Below are 14,272 nucleotides of genomic sequence, written 5' to 3' on the forward strand. Positions count from 1 at the left end.
TACGAAAACAATTATAAGTTCTACAAATATAAATTTCTTTTCTTAAGGCACTTTTCCTTATTCATAGTAACAACTGCCATATAGTTTTTAAAAGTGTAAAACCTGAAATTCAAAATATTGTACGACACAACGACATTTATTGAGGTCGTTTTGTTTCACCCCAGCTATCAGAGTTTGTCTATCAAATACCTAGCTAGCATTTCACGGCCTCGCATGGTCACGTATCGTATATGGCTGTCGTTTTTCTTTTAAATTTTTCACGTACTGTACGCCCCTCAAATGTTGAGGTTCGACAAGGGTTGTGAAGTAAATAAAAGAGACGTATAAGTAATACTAGTTGCACACTAGGGCAGAACAGTGAGGCTGTATACTGTATACATTACTGTTGTTTGAACGCATAAGCTGCCGCCAGTAAATCCTTACGGTAATGGAGTCTCACTATATAATTAACACATTTATACAGTCTTTATTTTTTTAAGAGAACGAAAGAGATGGCAATATGCACGTCAGTCGAAACCGTTATGATACAGAACATTACTAGTTTAAAAGTAAGTGTGCGTTTAAACAATAGTAAGTACTACCCTGCCTCACCGTGCTACCCGCGTGTGAAATAGATAAACGGACATTTTCTGAGAGCGAGTAAATGACACGTCACTTTAAATTCTCAGTGGCGGCCGCAAAACACGACGGAATGCATTCAAATACATTTTGTTCAAATATAAAAAGAAGATTTAGATTGCTCGGTGCGTTATTCGTATCACGATCGCGGTGCTACGTGACGATATTATACCAAATTCAAAGGGTAGGAATCGGGAGACGGCGTATTAAAAGTATCGTTCCTATATTATACAGAACGTTTCCAGTGTAAAGTATGATACGACATTTGCTAGAAGTGGGTAAAGGTAAAAAGTTTAGTAACATTTAACAAAGACCAAAGAACATGGAAGTCAGACAACATTTAAGATAATTTAATATTAGAACGAATTTTATTTTTATTTTATTTGTAACATAAAATAAATATTTTAAATTTTATCAGTTATTCGATTTGAATTGATGTTAAATAAATAAGCGAGAGTATTTTATTTGTTTGCAAATTAAATGAATGTTAATTTAGTATGCAAAACTTCAGTCGCGCGAGCTGTCCGGACCCGGACCCGGACCCGGACCCGGACCCGGACCCGGATTTTTAAATAAAACATTTAACTAATTGATTTTACACACTCATGCGACTTTTTTTGTTTTCAATTTTAATTCAATTTTTTGCATACGCAAATCGAAATTAACTACGTGGAATAAAAAGGTAACACAGTTTTCGTCAGTGATACAATTTACAATTCAGATAAAAAGTACTTAAATTAAGATCAGAAAAAAGGGCATTATAGTCATAATTATGTCTCCATCAGTTGAATGAACACATTTCTGCCGTCAACAGTATTGAGGTACTGTTATTTACTAAATCTGATTATTTTCAATGTTTTTCAACTGTTGCTTGATTTTACGATTGTTTAGGCGTAAATCTCAGATGGAAAAAAACTATTGCCATTGCAAGTTTTTATCCACTTTTTAATATTATTTGACATCTAAAGTGCAATTGACACAATGATCGAGGTAATAAATGTGTGGAAATAGAACAAAGAAGACAAATACATCTCGCGTGCAGCGGACGTCGGCTCCGCTTTTATTGTTTTTGACCAGGAATTAATGGCTTGCATCAACCACCAGCTCCGCCAACCGCGCGATCAAACACAAAAAGCACATTCACTACGCTTACCTCCAGATTTAATTAAGTTTAGATGAAACTGCTTCGGACATTTTCAAATCATTAAACTCTGAGAGCTTACTGAGTTCGTTTCCCGGGATATCGAACAGCAGGAAAAATAGAATTGGTTTGGTACATTCATAGTCATTTAAAGACTCTGAGTGCGGCAGTTCGTCGTGCATTTCTAAGTCCTTGCCGATACTTAGAAGCTCACATCTATAAATTCCTTCTTTGTTCCCAGGTAAACGGATCATGGGGTCTTCCGGCGTTCGTCTGCGACGTGTACATAGCCATGGACGTCACGTCCTCTACGTCCAGTATATTCAATCTAGTGGCCATATCTGTTGACAGGTTTGTGATCTTTGTATAGTCTTGCAATTACGTTACAGTTTCATATCAAATAAGAAATGGCAAACAATATTTTCAATTCTCATTTGAAAGTGATATATATAATCTGGTAGAGGAGACAGACAGGTTACCAGTCCCGAAAAACACATATCAAACGGGGTCAAGTCAACAAGCGTCATTCCCGAGAGATTTCTTGGCAGTCGTACAAACGGTTCATCTCAGAAGCGACTTGAATTTAAATAAGAACATTGTAATTTGAAGATATTGCACTTCATAAAATTCGTATGATTCGAAATATAAATACATGTCATTGAACATTTAATACTGCTTCTATTGTTATTTTGAAAACCAAAAAGGAAATAAATAAGAACGTAAACGCTTATTCTAGTAAATCTGAACATCTTAAAGTCTGCGCTTTTCTATTTGGCAAGACCCTGGATCAAGCCATTTCTGTCTTCTATGCATTTGTTTTGAAAATAATCATCGGTTACTCCCAGGTACATTGCGGTAACTCAGCCTATAAAATACGCGAAGCACAAGAACAACCGTAGGGTGTGGCTGACGATATTGTTGGTGTGGCTGGTGTCTGCGGCTATCGGCGCACCCATCGTGCTGGGCCTCAACGACACGCCCGACCGCAACTTCGACGAGTGCCTCTTCAATAGCCAAAACTACGTGCTCTACTCCTCCATCGGCTCCTTCTATATCCCCTGCATTATGATGATGTTCCTGTATTATAATATATTTAAGGTCAGCTTACAAAATAATATTTGATGACGTTACTAAGGAACTGTAACTTATGTGTTTGCAGTACTTTCGTGTGATAGAAGTTCACACTTCTATTCATGGGTTTATTGTGAACATTACATGCTCGTTATATTATATTTTTAAAGTAACTTGAGGCGCCCAGAATCTTGCCTTGGGACTTACAAACACACACGTAAAATAAAAGGTGCGATACAACTCTACACTTTATTTTTCATGTAGATTCAATTGTGCAAAAAGCTTGAAGTAAACGTGGTCTCGTAAAACGAGCGTTTCCAAAGCATTTCACACGACTGGTATAAAAATTCTATTTTATATTGCAATTGTTTGCCGACTAGGTTTGCGTCTTTACTTGAATACTGTATTGACTTTTCAAAACAATACAATTTTCATTTGCAAAGAATTGAAAACACAAAGATCTGTTTGTACGCAATGATCTCCTAAAAGTATTTTTTTAGAAGACGGAACGAAAACCATCCTGGAGTTAATCACCGCTTTTAAATTAAAATTAATTTATTGTTTTGTACAGGCACTAAGAAAGCGAGCGAAAAAGCAACGCGCTGCAAAAAAACCTCCGGTATCTGGTGACCCCTTGACCGGAGTCACGACCGCCGTGGTCATAGAGAACGTGGCGCAGACCAGAATTCTGGCAGAGACTGCGCTGCACGACGACCGGCCCACGAACACCGGCTCCGGGAGCAACGAGGACGATCACGATGACAGGTAAAACGCGAAGCACAAATTTTATTCGCCTCAACAGATTTTGAAAAAATTCTGTAAAACAATAGTACATACGTAGCATGTAATGTCAGATTGTACGGAATGGTTCTAGGGATATTTGCTATAAAATCATGTCCAACAGAGGCTAGTCGTAATGTCTTAATTGGATCTACAAATTTTGTTTCAGCTTCGATAAAAGGTCCGTGGAGCTGGAGGCGGACGCCGAAGACTGCCATGTCATACCTAACGACAAGTCCACGGACTTCATGCTCGCTGCTGTCGCTGAAGAAACAATCAAGTAACTGCTGTTTGAATCTGTAATTTTGGGACTGGTTCATATTTATTTTTATAGCTAATATAACAATACGCTTACAGGACACCAAAGAAAAGTCTGAAGATGCAGATGGTTGCGGACACAAATGGGAACAACGACTCGGGATACGCGGCGTCAGCGGCGGAGGAGGGGCGCGAATGGCGGGAGGCGCGAGAGACATCGCCGCCGGGCTCCCCAGGTCCGCGCGGCGCCACTGTGCTGCGGAACCTTGGCGCCGACACCAAGTTCAAGAGGAACGGCAAGATGGCACGGCTCGATACAGACTCAAGGTCAGTTTTGTTTTAACTTATTGACATTTGAGTGTTATGGATCTTGAAATAAACAGAAACACATTTTTTTTAAATATGTGTTATCGTAAACATCTGGCGGTATAGATGTACATCTTTTTCAGAGCGATCAGGTATTCCCCAACAATTTTAGCGCACATTGTTTACCATATGAAGTGATAAAACGCCGATGTGTTTAGAAACGCGTCGCTGGGCATGCGGTCGGAGGACGAGCACGAGGCCAGCACGCTAGAGCTGCGCGAGTGTAGCAAGAAGGAGCGCAAGGCCAGCGCTGCCACCGCACGCTTCACCATCTACAAGGCCAACAAGGCCAGCAAGAAGAAACGGGAAAAGTCCTCCGCCAAGAAGGAGAGGAAGGCCACGAAGACATTAGCTATCGTCTTAGGTAACAAATCTTATTATTAAATTAATGATTTCGATGCAGTGTATCATACAAAATACTAGGATTACTATATTGGATGTGTATCTATAAGTTTGGTACTGACATCAGCTGCAGATACACTAGTTAGCTATGTGCCTTAACATATAATACATTTCTATTTTTCTGCAAACATAAATTTGCCGCTTTCCGAAGGTGTGTTCCTGTTCTGCTGGGCACCATTCTTCACGTGCAACGTGGTTGAGGCAGCGTGTGGCAAGCTGGGCCTGCAGTGCAGCCCCGGCGTCACCGTCTTCATCCTCAACACCTGGTTAGGATACGTCAACTCCTTCCTCAACCCCGTTATCTATACGATCTTCAACCCCGAATTCCGAAAGGCCTTCAGGAAGATCCTCAGGTGCAGCACCTAGCCCATAGATTATTTGGTCGTTTTCACGCAGTAGATCTCGTAATAAGGACGGGTGGATACTTTACATCACAACTTCCTTATTCTTTAATCATGACTGAAATAAATTCAAGAATCTTAAGGATCTATTATTAAGTAAGAAGACACAATAACTGAAGTCTCTTATAACATCTACTGAACTGAAATTTATTCCAATTATTTTTAGCGGCGAGTAACATGACAAGATACTGTTTTTATTCATCGCTGGTATTCTGAAGTATTGTGGGAGAATAACTGGTATTTATGGAAATAAGGAAGTTGTTTATTTAAATTCTTAAAATTATGTATATTGTGTATAATTGTAGTATAATATTCTAATGACAACGAATTGCTAAAATTCATATCTTTGAAGTATCGACCTGAACTCGAGATCTGCTAACGGCCAAATAATTAAAATTAAAAACAATAATAATTGTTACGTTGTGATAAATCAATAATAGATTAAATAATTGTATCCTAGATGTAGATATTTAGCATATCAAAACTAATTCTATGGATTACTATACATACAATAATATATCTTGAAATTGGTACGTTGCGTTGTCAGTATACTTCTAGTCATATTTCAGTATTATCATGTTTCCTTTGATGCGCCAAAGTTTAAAGCGATATTGTAGAGCTTTAGTTTTAAAAGGTTGTGATATACTTTCTACTTATTTGTATAATTATAATTTATTATTGCTCATGTGAGATGCATTTAACTTTTTAATGCGTTCATATATCGCATACTACGTATATATATAGATATAATAACATTATTACTAAGTACATTTAAAACACCAAGCATGTAGCAGCTAAATACATTATGTTTGTTAGCATTAAAATGTTTATTATTTATAGTTTCTGCCTTTCCGTCCATTATTTATTTCAACGCTTACAATTCTGCTTTCAGAATGTCAATAACCATTGAATAATGAAAACAATTGGCTCTTATATAATTATTTTCATATAACAAACCTCTTTTAACACGTTGAATCTAATTATTCCAGCTGTTTCATAGTAGAATCTCATTCACATTACGTTTCCAATATGACATCATTACATCATCAGCTATCACTATACGTCCCCACCGAGGGGCTCGTAGCCTACCCTAAGTTAAGGGTGATTAGGCCATAGTCAACCACGCTGGCCAAGTGCGGGTTGGTTGACTTCACACATATCTTTGAATTTCTTCTCAGATATGTGCAGGTTGCATCACGATGTTTTCCTTCACCGTAAGAATCCAATAGGAATGTGCATAAAATATTGCTTATTTTGTGACCTTGACATTTGTATTATATATTTAACGAACATCTTTTTTTTGTTTCAATTTGTTTACTTTTCTTTTTATTGACCTTTGACATGTCGGGTTCATTAACGCATATTTTTATTAGAAAGGCGTAGTACATAATATATTTAATAGTTAATTTATGTAAAAGAAATGTCCCATGTGGCGAATGCACTGCGCGATTTGATACTGTAGATTATAATTATTGTCGAGTAATATTTTATCATATCAAGAAATAGACGATAAAATGTTTTATAACTAAATTGTTGTTGAGGAAATAACGTTTTAAAATTCACTGTAGATTTTATAACATGTTGATTTTACTTTATTCATTGGTTTTTTGTTTTAAATGTTTTTATAATTAATGCCTATGATGTTACTTAATGTAATTATTATTTACACAATTTTATTAATTTTACAGCAAATTTTTTAATTATTTATTTAAAATCTAAAATATTTATTTACATTTACCAATTAATTATATTGTTCACGTAATATCTTATTGTGATTTTTAAATGACATTAATTTGCTCAAAAAATCATTACTTTTTCATTATTTCTATGATCCTATATAGTCGTAGTATTCGCTCAATAATTGTGATTATTAAAACATTCCTTTTCTAGTCACAAGACATTGATTTGCTCAAAAGACACTATAATTTAGTTTAAATATTTTTCTTCTAGTTTATTTTAAATCCTATAATTTTAAAATTACTATTGTGCCAATTTCTAACTTTGAATTAATTTGGTTTTATTATCAATTTTATATGAAATTGGAAGTATAATTAAATAAATAGATTTTAACAGGGTTCCTTAAATGAATCCAGTGTAATATAACTGCATACTCAAATATTAAGTATATGTAAATTCGAAATATATTAAAATACTGATGATTATAATAGTAGTTGAATAAAAATAATAACAAAATAAATGTAAAACTTATAAAATACTAAACTGATATATAAACACGGCTAAACACTCACGTATATACGTCCGGTGGCGGCACCGACTAGTTTCGAGCCCATCGGGAGCCCTTCAACAGGATGAGTGGTACTGGTATTATTTCGCGGACGCGGCCCTCAGCTCACTGCGCGCCTGCGCTCTTAGGGCGCGTCTTGAGGTGGCGGGGGGCGCGGGTTGCGCCGGCGTCGTCGACGATGTTGATACCAAAGCGTCGGTGGTGTTGTTGTTGAAGTTTAGAAGAAACTAGTCGGTGCCGCCACCGGACGTATATACGTGAGTGTTTAGCCATGTTTATATATCAGTTTAGTATAATGTCTCACGAAAGTTTGTATAATTTATAAAATACTAAATACTATTTAATAATAACACATACTACAACTATTCTAGGAATATCGTATGAATATGCTATTTAATTCGCCAAACTGAAAACTAAAAAAACTGTAAATATTTAACTCTATGTAAATAATATTAATAATTTAAGTTTATAGGATTTGAAATTGTTAAAATGATGATTTGTAATTAATAATAACAAAAAAAAAAACTTCATTAGATTTTTCTTTCATTGTACAGACGAGTGAAAAAGTGTATTCACTATATTAAAACCATGACCTCTCGGAATAATGTGGCGTAAGCCTATTGAAAATGTTATTATATTTTCTATTTAATGTAGTTATTTTTATTTTTTACGCGAGTTGTGATGAATCTTAAATATATCATTCTGTTTTTACTAAATATCGTTTGATTTTTTTTACCATATCCTACTTCTTACTAATAATATAAATGCGACGGTTTACATGGATGGATGGATGAATGGATGTTTCTTAGAAGGTACCCATATATAAGGAAGCGACATTTTCAATAAAATGGGATCCTATCTTACGTAGTCACATATGACTTATTGCCATTAAGATTCTAGTTGTAAATGGCTTTATTTTTATTATAACTATAAATTTAATTGTATTATAAAATATTATACGTAACTTAAAAGTTATACTAAAAGTTTACACAGGCACTCAAGTTAGGCCTGAATAAAACAGGCGGGTGTAAGAAGCGAGCAAACAGGCTATTATACCGAGCAAGTCGCGTCAAACACCTTTTGTTAGGCATTGTAGCTGGGAGTTGTGAGCGCTCGCTCGCTCTTCACGGCGTACAGTAATAAAGGCAAATTATTTACAATAGAACGCAACATTTCAAAGTTATCTCCAACCATTCGACAATGTTATTAAAAAAAATGTTTTCAGCGTGTTACACTTTCGTTTGGAGCTACTTTAATAAAAGTTTGATTTTTAACTTAGTACTACCTATATTTAAAATTTATCTTCATACTGCTAGAGTCCATACTAACTAGTAGACGACGCTAGACCGTCAGTGGCTCAGGAGTTAAGTACTTAACTTGTCCTGGGTTCGATTCCCGTCATGTAACAATGTGTATTTCGATTTTAGAATTTTATAAATACATTTATCTGAAGTTCTTATGGTGAAGGAAAACATCGTGATGCAACCTGTACATACTCCGCGAAGAAATTCATAGATATGTGTGAAGTCACTGCACTGGGCCGGCATGGCCTAGCCATCCCTAAAATTAGGTAGGTTCTGAGCCCTTCAGCGAGGACTAATAGATGACGACTACACTAAGGATTTAATATAACAGTACTCTCTATATTGCATGACATGCATCATCTTAAAACAACTGAAAGGTATCACCACGGTTCAAACCGTGGGGTCATAAAAAAAATGGCACTAACGCTGGCGCGACAGCTTAATTAAAACACGAGCATTGTGTAGGTATTAAAACTGACGTTTTGTGGAGCGAGAAGGATATTAATAGCGGGCGCGCTGATTGAAAGAAATCGCTGCGGTTTTTACAGCGCAATAAAAATGTGCACGCAACATTTACTGCATTCCATTTGTTCAATCTTACATTACACTTACATAAACTTTAATTATTATGTTATTTTTATTTATAGAAGAGGCTTATTCCTTCTTTATAGTGTGTCTTATTTTTATACAAAAATGATTTTAAATTGTCGATACATTTTTGTCGTATCTATAATGAATTATTTCTAATTACTATATAAGCGTTTCCTATATAAAAATGCTTACATTCGTACAATATTATTTTAAAAATGTTGTTAAGAAAATTTTAATTCGTGTTAGCTGGCTCGATTCCAAAACGGAATATATAAAATACATGTTAAAATTTGTAGGCCAAGAGAAATTATTTTCGATGACAAGTTTGCTGAAATTACATTCTTTTACGCTGGTTAGTGAAAATTCATTTTATAAAACCCTGACTTGGCGTTTTTATACATCGCCTTTCATCCCTATTATATTATGCAACTAAAAAATTATGCTCGTGGCTGTTAAAAGTGGGTAAGAATATTAAAACTGCAAGAAATATAAAACCATTCACTTCAATGAACTCTGATAGTATAATACATATAATTAATGGATTTCTATTTAACAACATATTGTGATTGTGACACGTATTACGTCACAACTCAATAAGTTAAAAGATCTATAAATCCCATCAAGATGGATATATCGTAGGAAAACATTATTTCGAATTTATAGTCGCGTTCGTGCGGCGACATCTAGTGATAGTTTCTCGCAATTCAATTAGTATCGGCACTCCATTCGCGCGGCAACCGACAACTTTACGGACGGGTATGTTTATCTCATTGCTAAAGTTAATCTTACTAATGTAAATAAAATTAAACAATACGTCAGTATTTTTGGATAGTAATAAAATATATTTAGTACTCTTACATTACGAAAGCTAAAAATACCGTGTCTTAAAAATTGTGGCGGCACTGGACGTGTTAAAATACGATTTAGTTAAGTTAGCAACCGCATTGTAATCACAATTTCTTTCTAACAGTTAAAAGGCGGTGCTAATTATTTCAAAGGGTAATAAAGAATCAAATAAATTATAAGAAAGTGGTCGATAGGAATTTTGTTTGTGTACATATGACCCTAGATTTTGGTGCGCACAGATCTGCCCCCCCCCTCTCCCCTCCCCCCGCACGCGGAACGCCGGCTAATGAACAAACAATTCAATTAGTTCCGCCAATGTAACGTCCAAGTGGGGAATTGACTTCGGAATTGCGTAGAGTAGCCGATACTCGTTAAAGATCAGTTTGTTAATTAACCACACACGAATTCCAGTAGAATCGATAACATTTGTACTTTGTTATTTAAATTTAGGAAGTTCGTTAAATGTACTAGATTATAAGATGTTAATATTACTGTAGTAACGTATGCATAAATGTAGTATTGTTTGACTCGAGCGTAGACGTCATAAGTACATGCCGGAGAGAGGGGACGTCAGTCGATGTCAGACCTTTGGACCGGCAACATGTGTCGGTACGTGAACGAGCCAAATACGAATGCTACAATTACGATAATAGCCACGATGTAGATAAACTAAAAGAGAGGTTCATGCAGTCGTTCTGGAGATACCTTTCAACTATCCATAGTAAAATAGAAACAAATTAGGTAATTGATTGTAAATATAATTATGTCCTACTGTTTTTAGCAAATATAAATTTTGTAATATATATCAAAGGATATTAAATTCCACTTTCATAGAAAATAGACAATAATCTGTGTATGTTACTCTACGATGAAATAATTACAGTTTAGGTATAAATTTTAATTACAATCCTCTAGCTTTATTAAATATCAAGTGACATGACGTTCAATTAAATTATATATTACGCCTTTGATAACTCAGTTCCTCGTCGTAAAGGACGCGTACTTATTGTCAAGATGGAAACCCTCGCCATTCTTCATTCTCTAAAGTTAAATTAAATTAATTCACAATACAACATCTTGAATGTTGCTCTTTTAGCCTACACAATAGTAACAACTTCCCTTAGAAACAACACAAATAAATATATCCAAAGACAGCGACTACGCTGGCAAAACATACAGAATACACTATTGAAAAATATTTTTTCATTTCGAATTTGGAATACATTGTCGAATGAAGCATATTTTTTTTATAATCGAAAATCTGTGATAATAAAATTTTTTGCTTTTACAAAAAGTTACATCTTGCAGGCAATTTTTGAATTTTATCAGCACTAGTTAGAATTGCAGGTGTTGCCAACAAATTGTAAGTTATATCGCTGCGATATATTTTACATCTACAACTATCATATCTCTTGCCAGAAATATTTTAACTATGATTATACCTATTAAAAGTTGTACGTTGTCAAATGTTGAACATGTCGGACATTTTTTGTAGGTCATATACATAAAAATATAGATACAGGCCCGTTAAGTTTGCACAACACGTGTTCTATGTCGTTACGGACCAAAACATTAAAACATGGTTTTGCCATTTCACTGCGCCGTGTCGTGAAATATTGTTGAAACAGGATCATAAAAAAATACACGACACATTTGTTAACGAATATTTGACTAGAGGTTGTATAAAAAGATATACGTAATTTTTTTTACCGCTATTAGACTCGAAGCCTAAATTCCGTTGTCCCGTGGCGCCCTCATCCGGCGTTCTTTGTAAACTTTACCACATAATTGGATCATCTTGTGACAGACAGCATGTTGCCTAAGTGCTAGCAACTGCTGAGTGTCGACTGAAGTTCAAACGTAGATAAAACATGGATCAAAATGTCGTCGAGCTTGTATAAGAATGTAATTGTTACCACAGTTTTTTAATGCAAAGAGAAAGGATTGGAATTTTGTTGTATTCATTTTTACCACTAGCTTATACTAAAATTGAAATAAAATATTTAACAGAAACCAGCAAAGGTTTATGAATAGTGTTGGAGAGTGTTTCAAAAGGTTCAGAGCTAAGTAGCGTATGCTAATAGAGGTCCGTCAGATGCTGGCACCTAGAGGCTGCACACAACACAAATATACTACGAATTTATTTGACAACTCCCAATGAATATTCAGAAGGACCTTTGAGGTAACTGAGAGCGTACCTGCGATGTTTTGGGCAGCATTCTGCGCGGACACAAATTAGTAAAATGTGCTCTAACGGAATGATTTGTTAATAAAGATACCAAAATGACTTTGATATTTTGAATTATACAAAAAATATTTATCTTTGTAATGGGATGTTTCTTATTAAATATCTTCTGTTCATAGAAATTACGAAACACATTTATTAAATTTCATGGAAGGAACAAGTCAAAAATAATTGAAGTTCAGGAGGTAAACACACACCAAAAGTATATATTGGAAACCATTATTTTTCTATTGACATGGAAACAGTCGTAAACTGGCACTTCTATATATTTCATGTCCATGTAAATTTATATATTGGTTCTGTCGCAGAGAGCGGAGAGGTGTAGCGACATGAAATATGGATGATAATATAAAATGCAGCGGTCGAGATAATAAGCTGCAGTTCGCTCGAACATTTATCCCGCCTTATATTTTATAATATTATGTTTCTATGTTACATTCATTTATTTTTATACATAACACAATACATCATAAGGATCCCCGTAAATACGATATCGAGTTTGATTTAATTTCTTTTTTAAATTATTAAATTGTCGCATTGTACAATTTGTCTACGTAAACTCTTTCTTTGTTCTATAAGAAAAAAGAACTCATGCCTTTAAATGACTCTTCTATTCAAGATGAGACTTCAGAACAAGGCATAGTATAAAACAGATAAAATAGTATGTTTATTTAAGTGTAAGAAACACGAAGACATAGGTGCATATTATACCTGTAAGTATTTTTACTCTTTCTTTTTCTTTGTTTCAAAGTTAATTAAGTTATCATTTTTAAAATTATTCACATGAATTTAAGAATATACAAAGATACTTTATTCTCTAGAAGTTGATTTAACACTTGACGTCGCGGTTGAGGTAAAAGTTTGAAACGTTTAAAGAAATCGAGAGTGAGGAAGAAAAAAGGAAAATTGCTGTTAACTTCCCCGCGTTGCAGCGCTTTTGAATATAAAGCAGTTAGGGAGGAGGCGGCGCGGCGGCGCGGCGGTGCGGCGGTGTGCGGGGTGCGACGAGTGCTGAGCGGTAAGCGGTGGTTGGCTGAAAGTTAAAAATATATTTACATTTCATTTTACACTTTTTCTTAATAAATGGAAAAGAATATCTACTTATGACTTATCTTAAGTAGTGCATCCAAACACTTATATATTTTATGCGTGTCATACAATTCACATTAACATTCCCTTGAGTGTTATAGTTAGATTTTTTATTTGATTAATTAACAATCAGTCACCGTATGTACTGAATAAATCGTCAATGGTTTTTTCTTTTTGATTTATCAGGTTGAGTAACAAGGTGACAGATACTTTTCAGTTGTCGGTGCTTTTGATGTTGATAAATGGTTACATCGCTTTCCAATTGAATCCGGGAGTGCACTGTCAACCTTCAGGATATCCACAATTGATTGATTGTTGTTGTTGCATGTGAAGCAAGCATTCACCTGAAAACCCTACTGTATGCATAATGTTTTGTCTTATCTTACTAATATTATAAATTCGAATGTTTAGATAGATGTTTGTTTGAAGGTATCTCCAGAACGGCTTAACGGATCTCGCTGAAATTTGGCATACATATAGAACATAGTCTGGATGATGACATAGGCTACTAATTATGTTTTTTTTTATTCCGCAAGGATGAAGTCACAGGCGACAGCTAGTAAATCTATAAAAGTTATAACACGACATCAAGGTGCGCATTAACATAAAGTAAACTAAACGCTAGGGACGTAATTATGAAGAGAAAGCGAAATTCGTAAATTAGTACGGTTCGTTCCTCTTAATTGCTCGGGGACCGTTTTATCGCGACGCTTTTAGCGTAATTCTTTTCGCTCGGACTGTTTATAAAAATTATTTTTATTTATAACGGAAAAGGAAAATATGAATCAAAGTGTCATTCACGACATTCATGTTCAAATTATTTAGAAATTTAAAACAATTTTCAACCAACTAGTAATATTATTATACTGTTAATTGTAAACTAAACTATAGAATCAGAGTTGTTTTTAACGCTAA

At 34.9% G+C, this 14,272-nt stretch overlaps 1 protein-coding gene across 1 annotated transcript in view; it reads left to right on the top strand.

Annotated features, from left to right (window-relative positions):
• LOC106113905 (dopamine D2-like receptor) overlaps positions 1–5,002 on the top strand; it is a 90,363-nt gene extending 85,361 nt beyond the window's left edge. Inside the window, exons 3-9 of the mRNA XM_013306965.1 lie at positions 2,001–2,110; positions 2,605–2,857; positions 3,402–3,595; positions 3,780–3,890; positions 3,968–4,195; positions 4,393–4,598; positions 4,788–5,002. Of these exons, the coding sequence (XP_013162419.1) occupies positions 2,001–2,110; positions 2,605–2,857; positions 3,402–3,595; positions 3,780–3,890; positions 3,968–4,195; positions 4,393–4,598; positions 4,788–5,002 (1,317 nt within the window). The remainder of the gene's footprint in view (positions 1–2,000; positions 2,111–2,604; positions 2,858–3,401; positions 3,596–3,779; positions 3,891–3,967; positions 4,196–4,392; positions 4,599–4,787) is intronic.
• Positions 5,003–14,272: the final 9,270 nt, after the last annotated feature.

Source organism: Papilio xuthus, unplaced genomic scaffold (genome assembly GCF_000836235.2).
Source record: "Papilio xuthus unplaced genomic scaffold, Pxut_1.1 DF828177.1, whole genome shotgun sequence".
NCBI classification, from domain to species: Eukaryota; Metazoa; Arthropoda; class Insecta; order Lepidoptera; family Papilionidae; genus Papilio; species Papilio xuthus.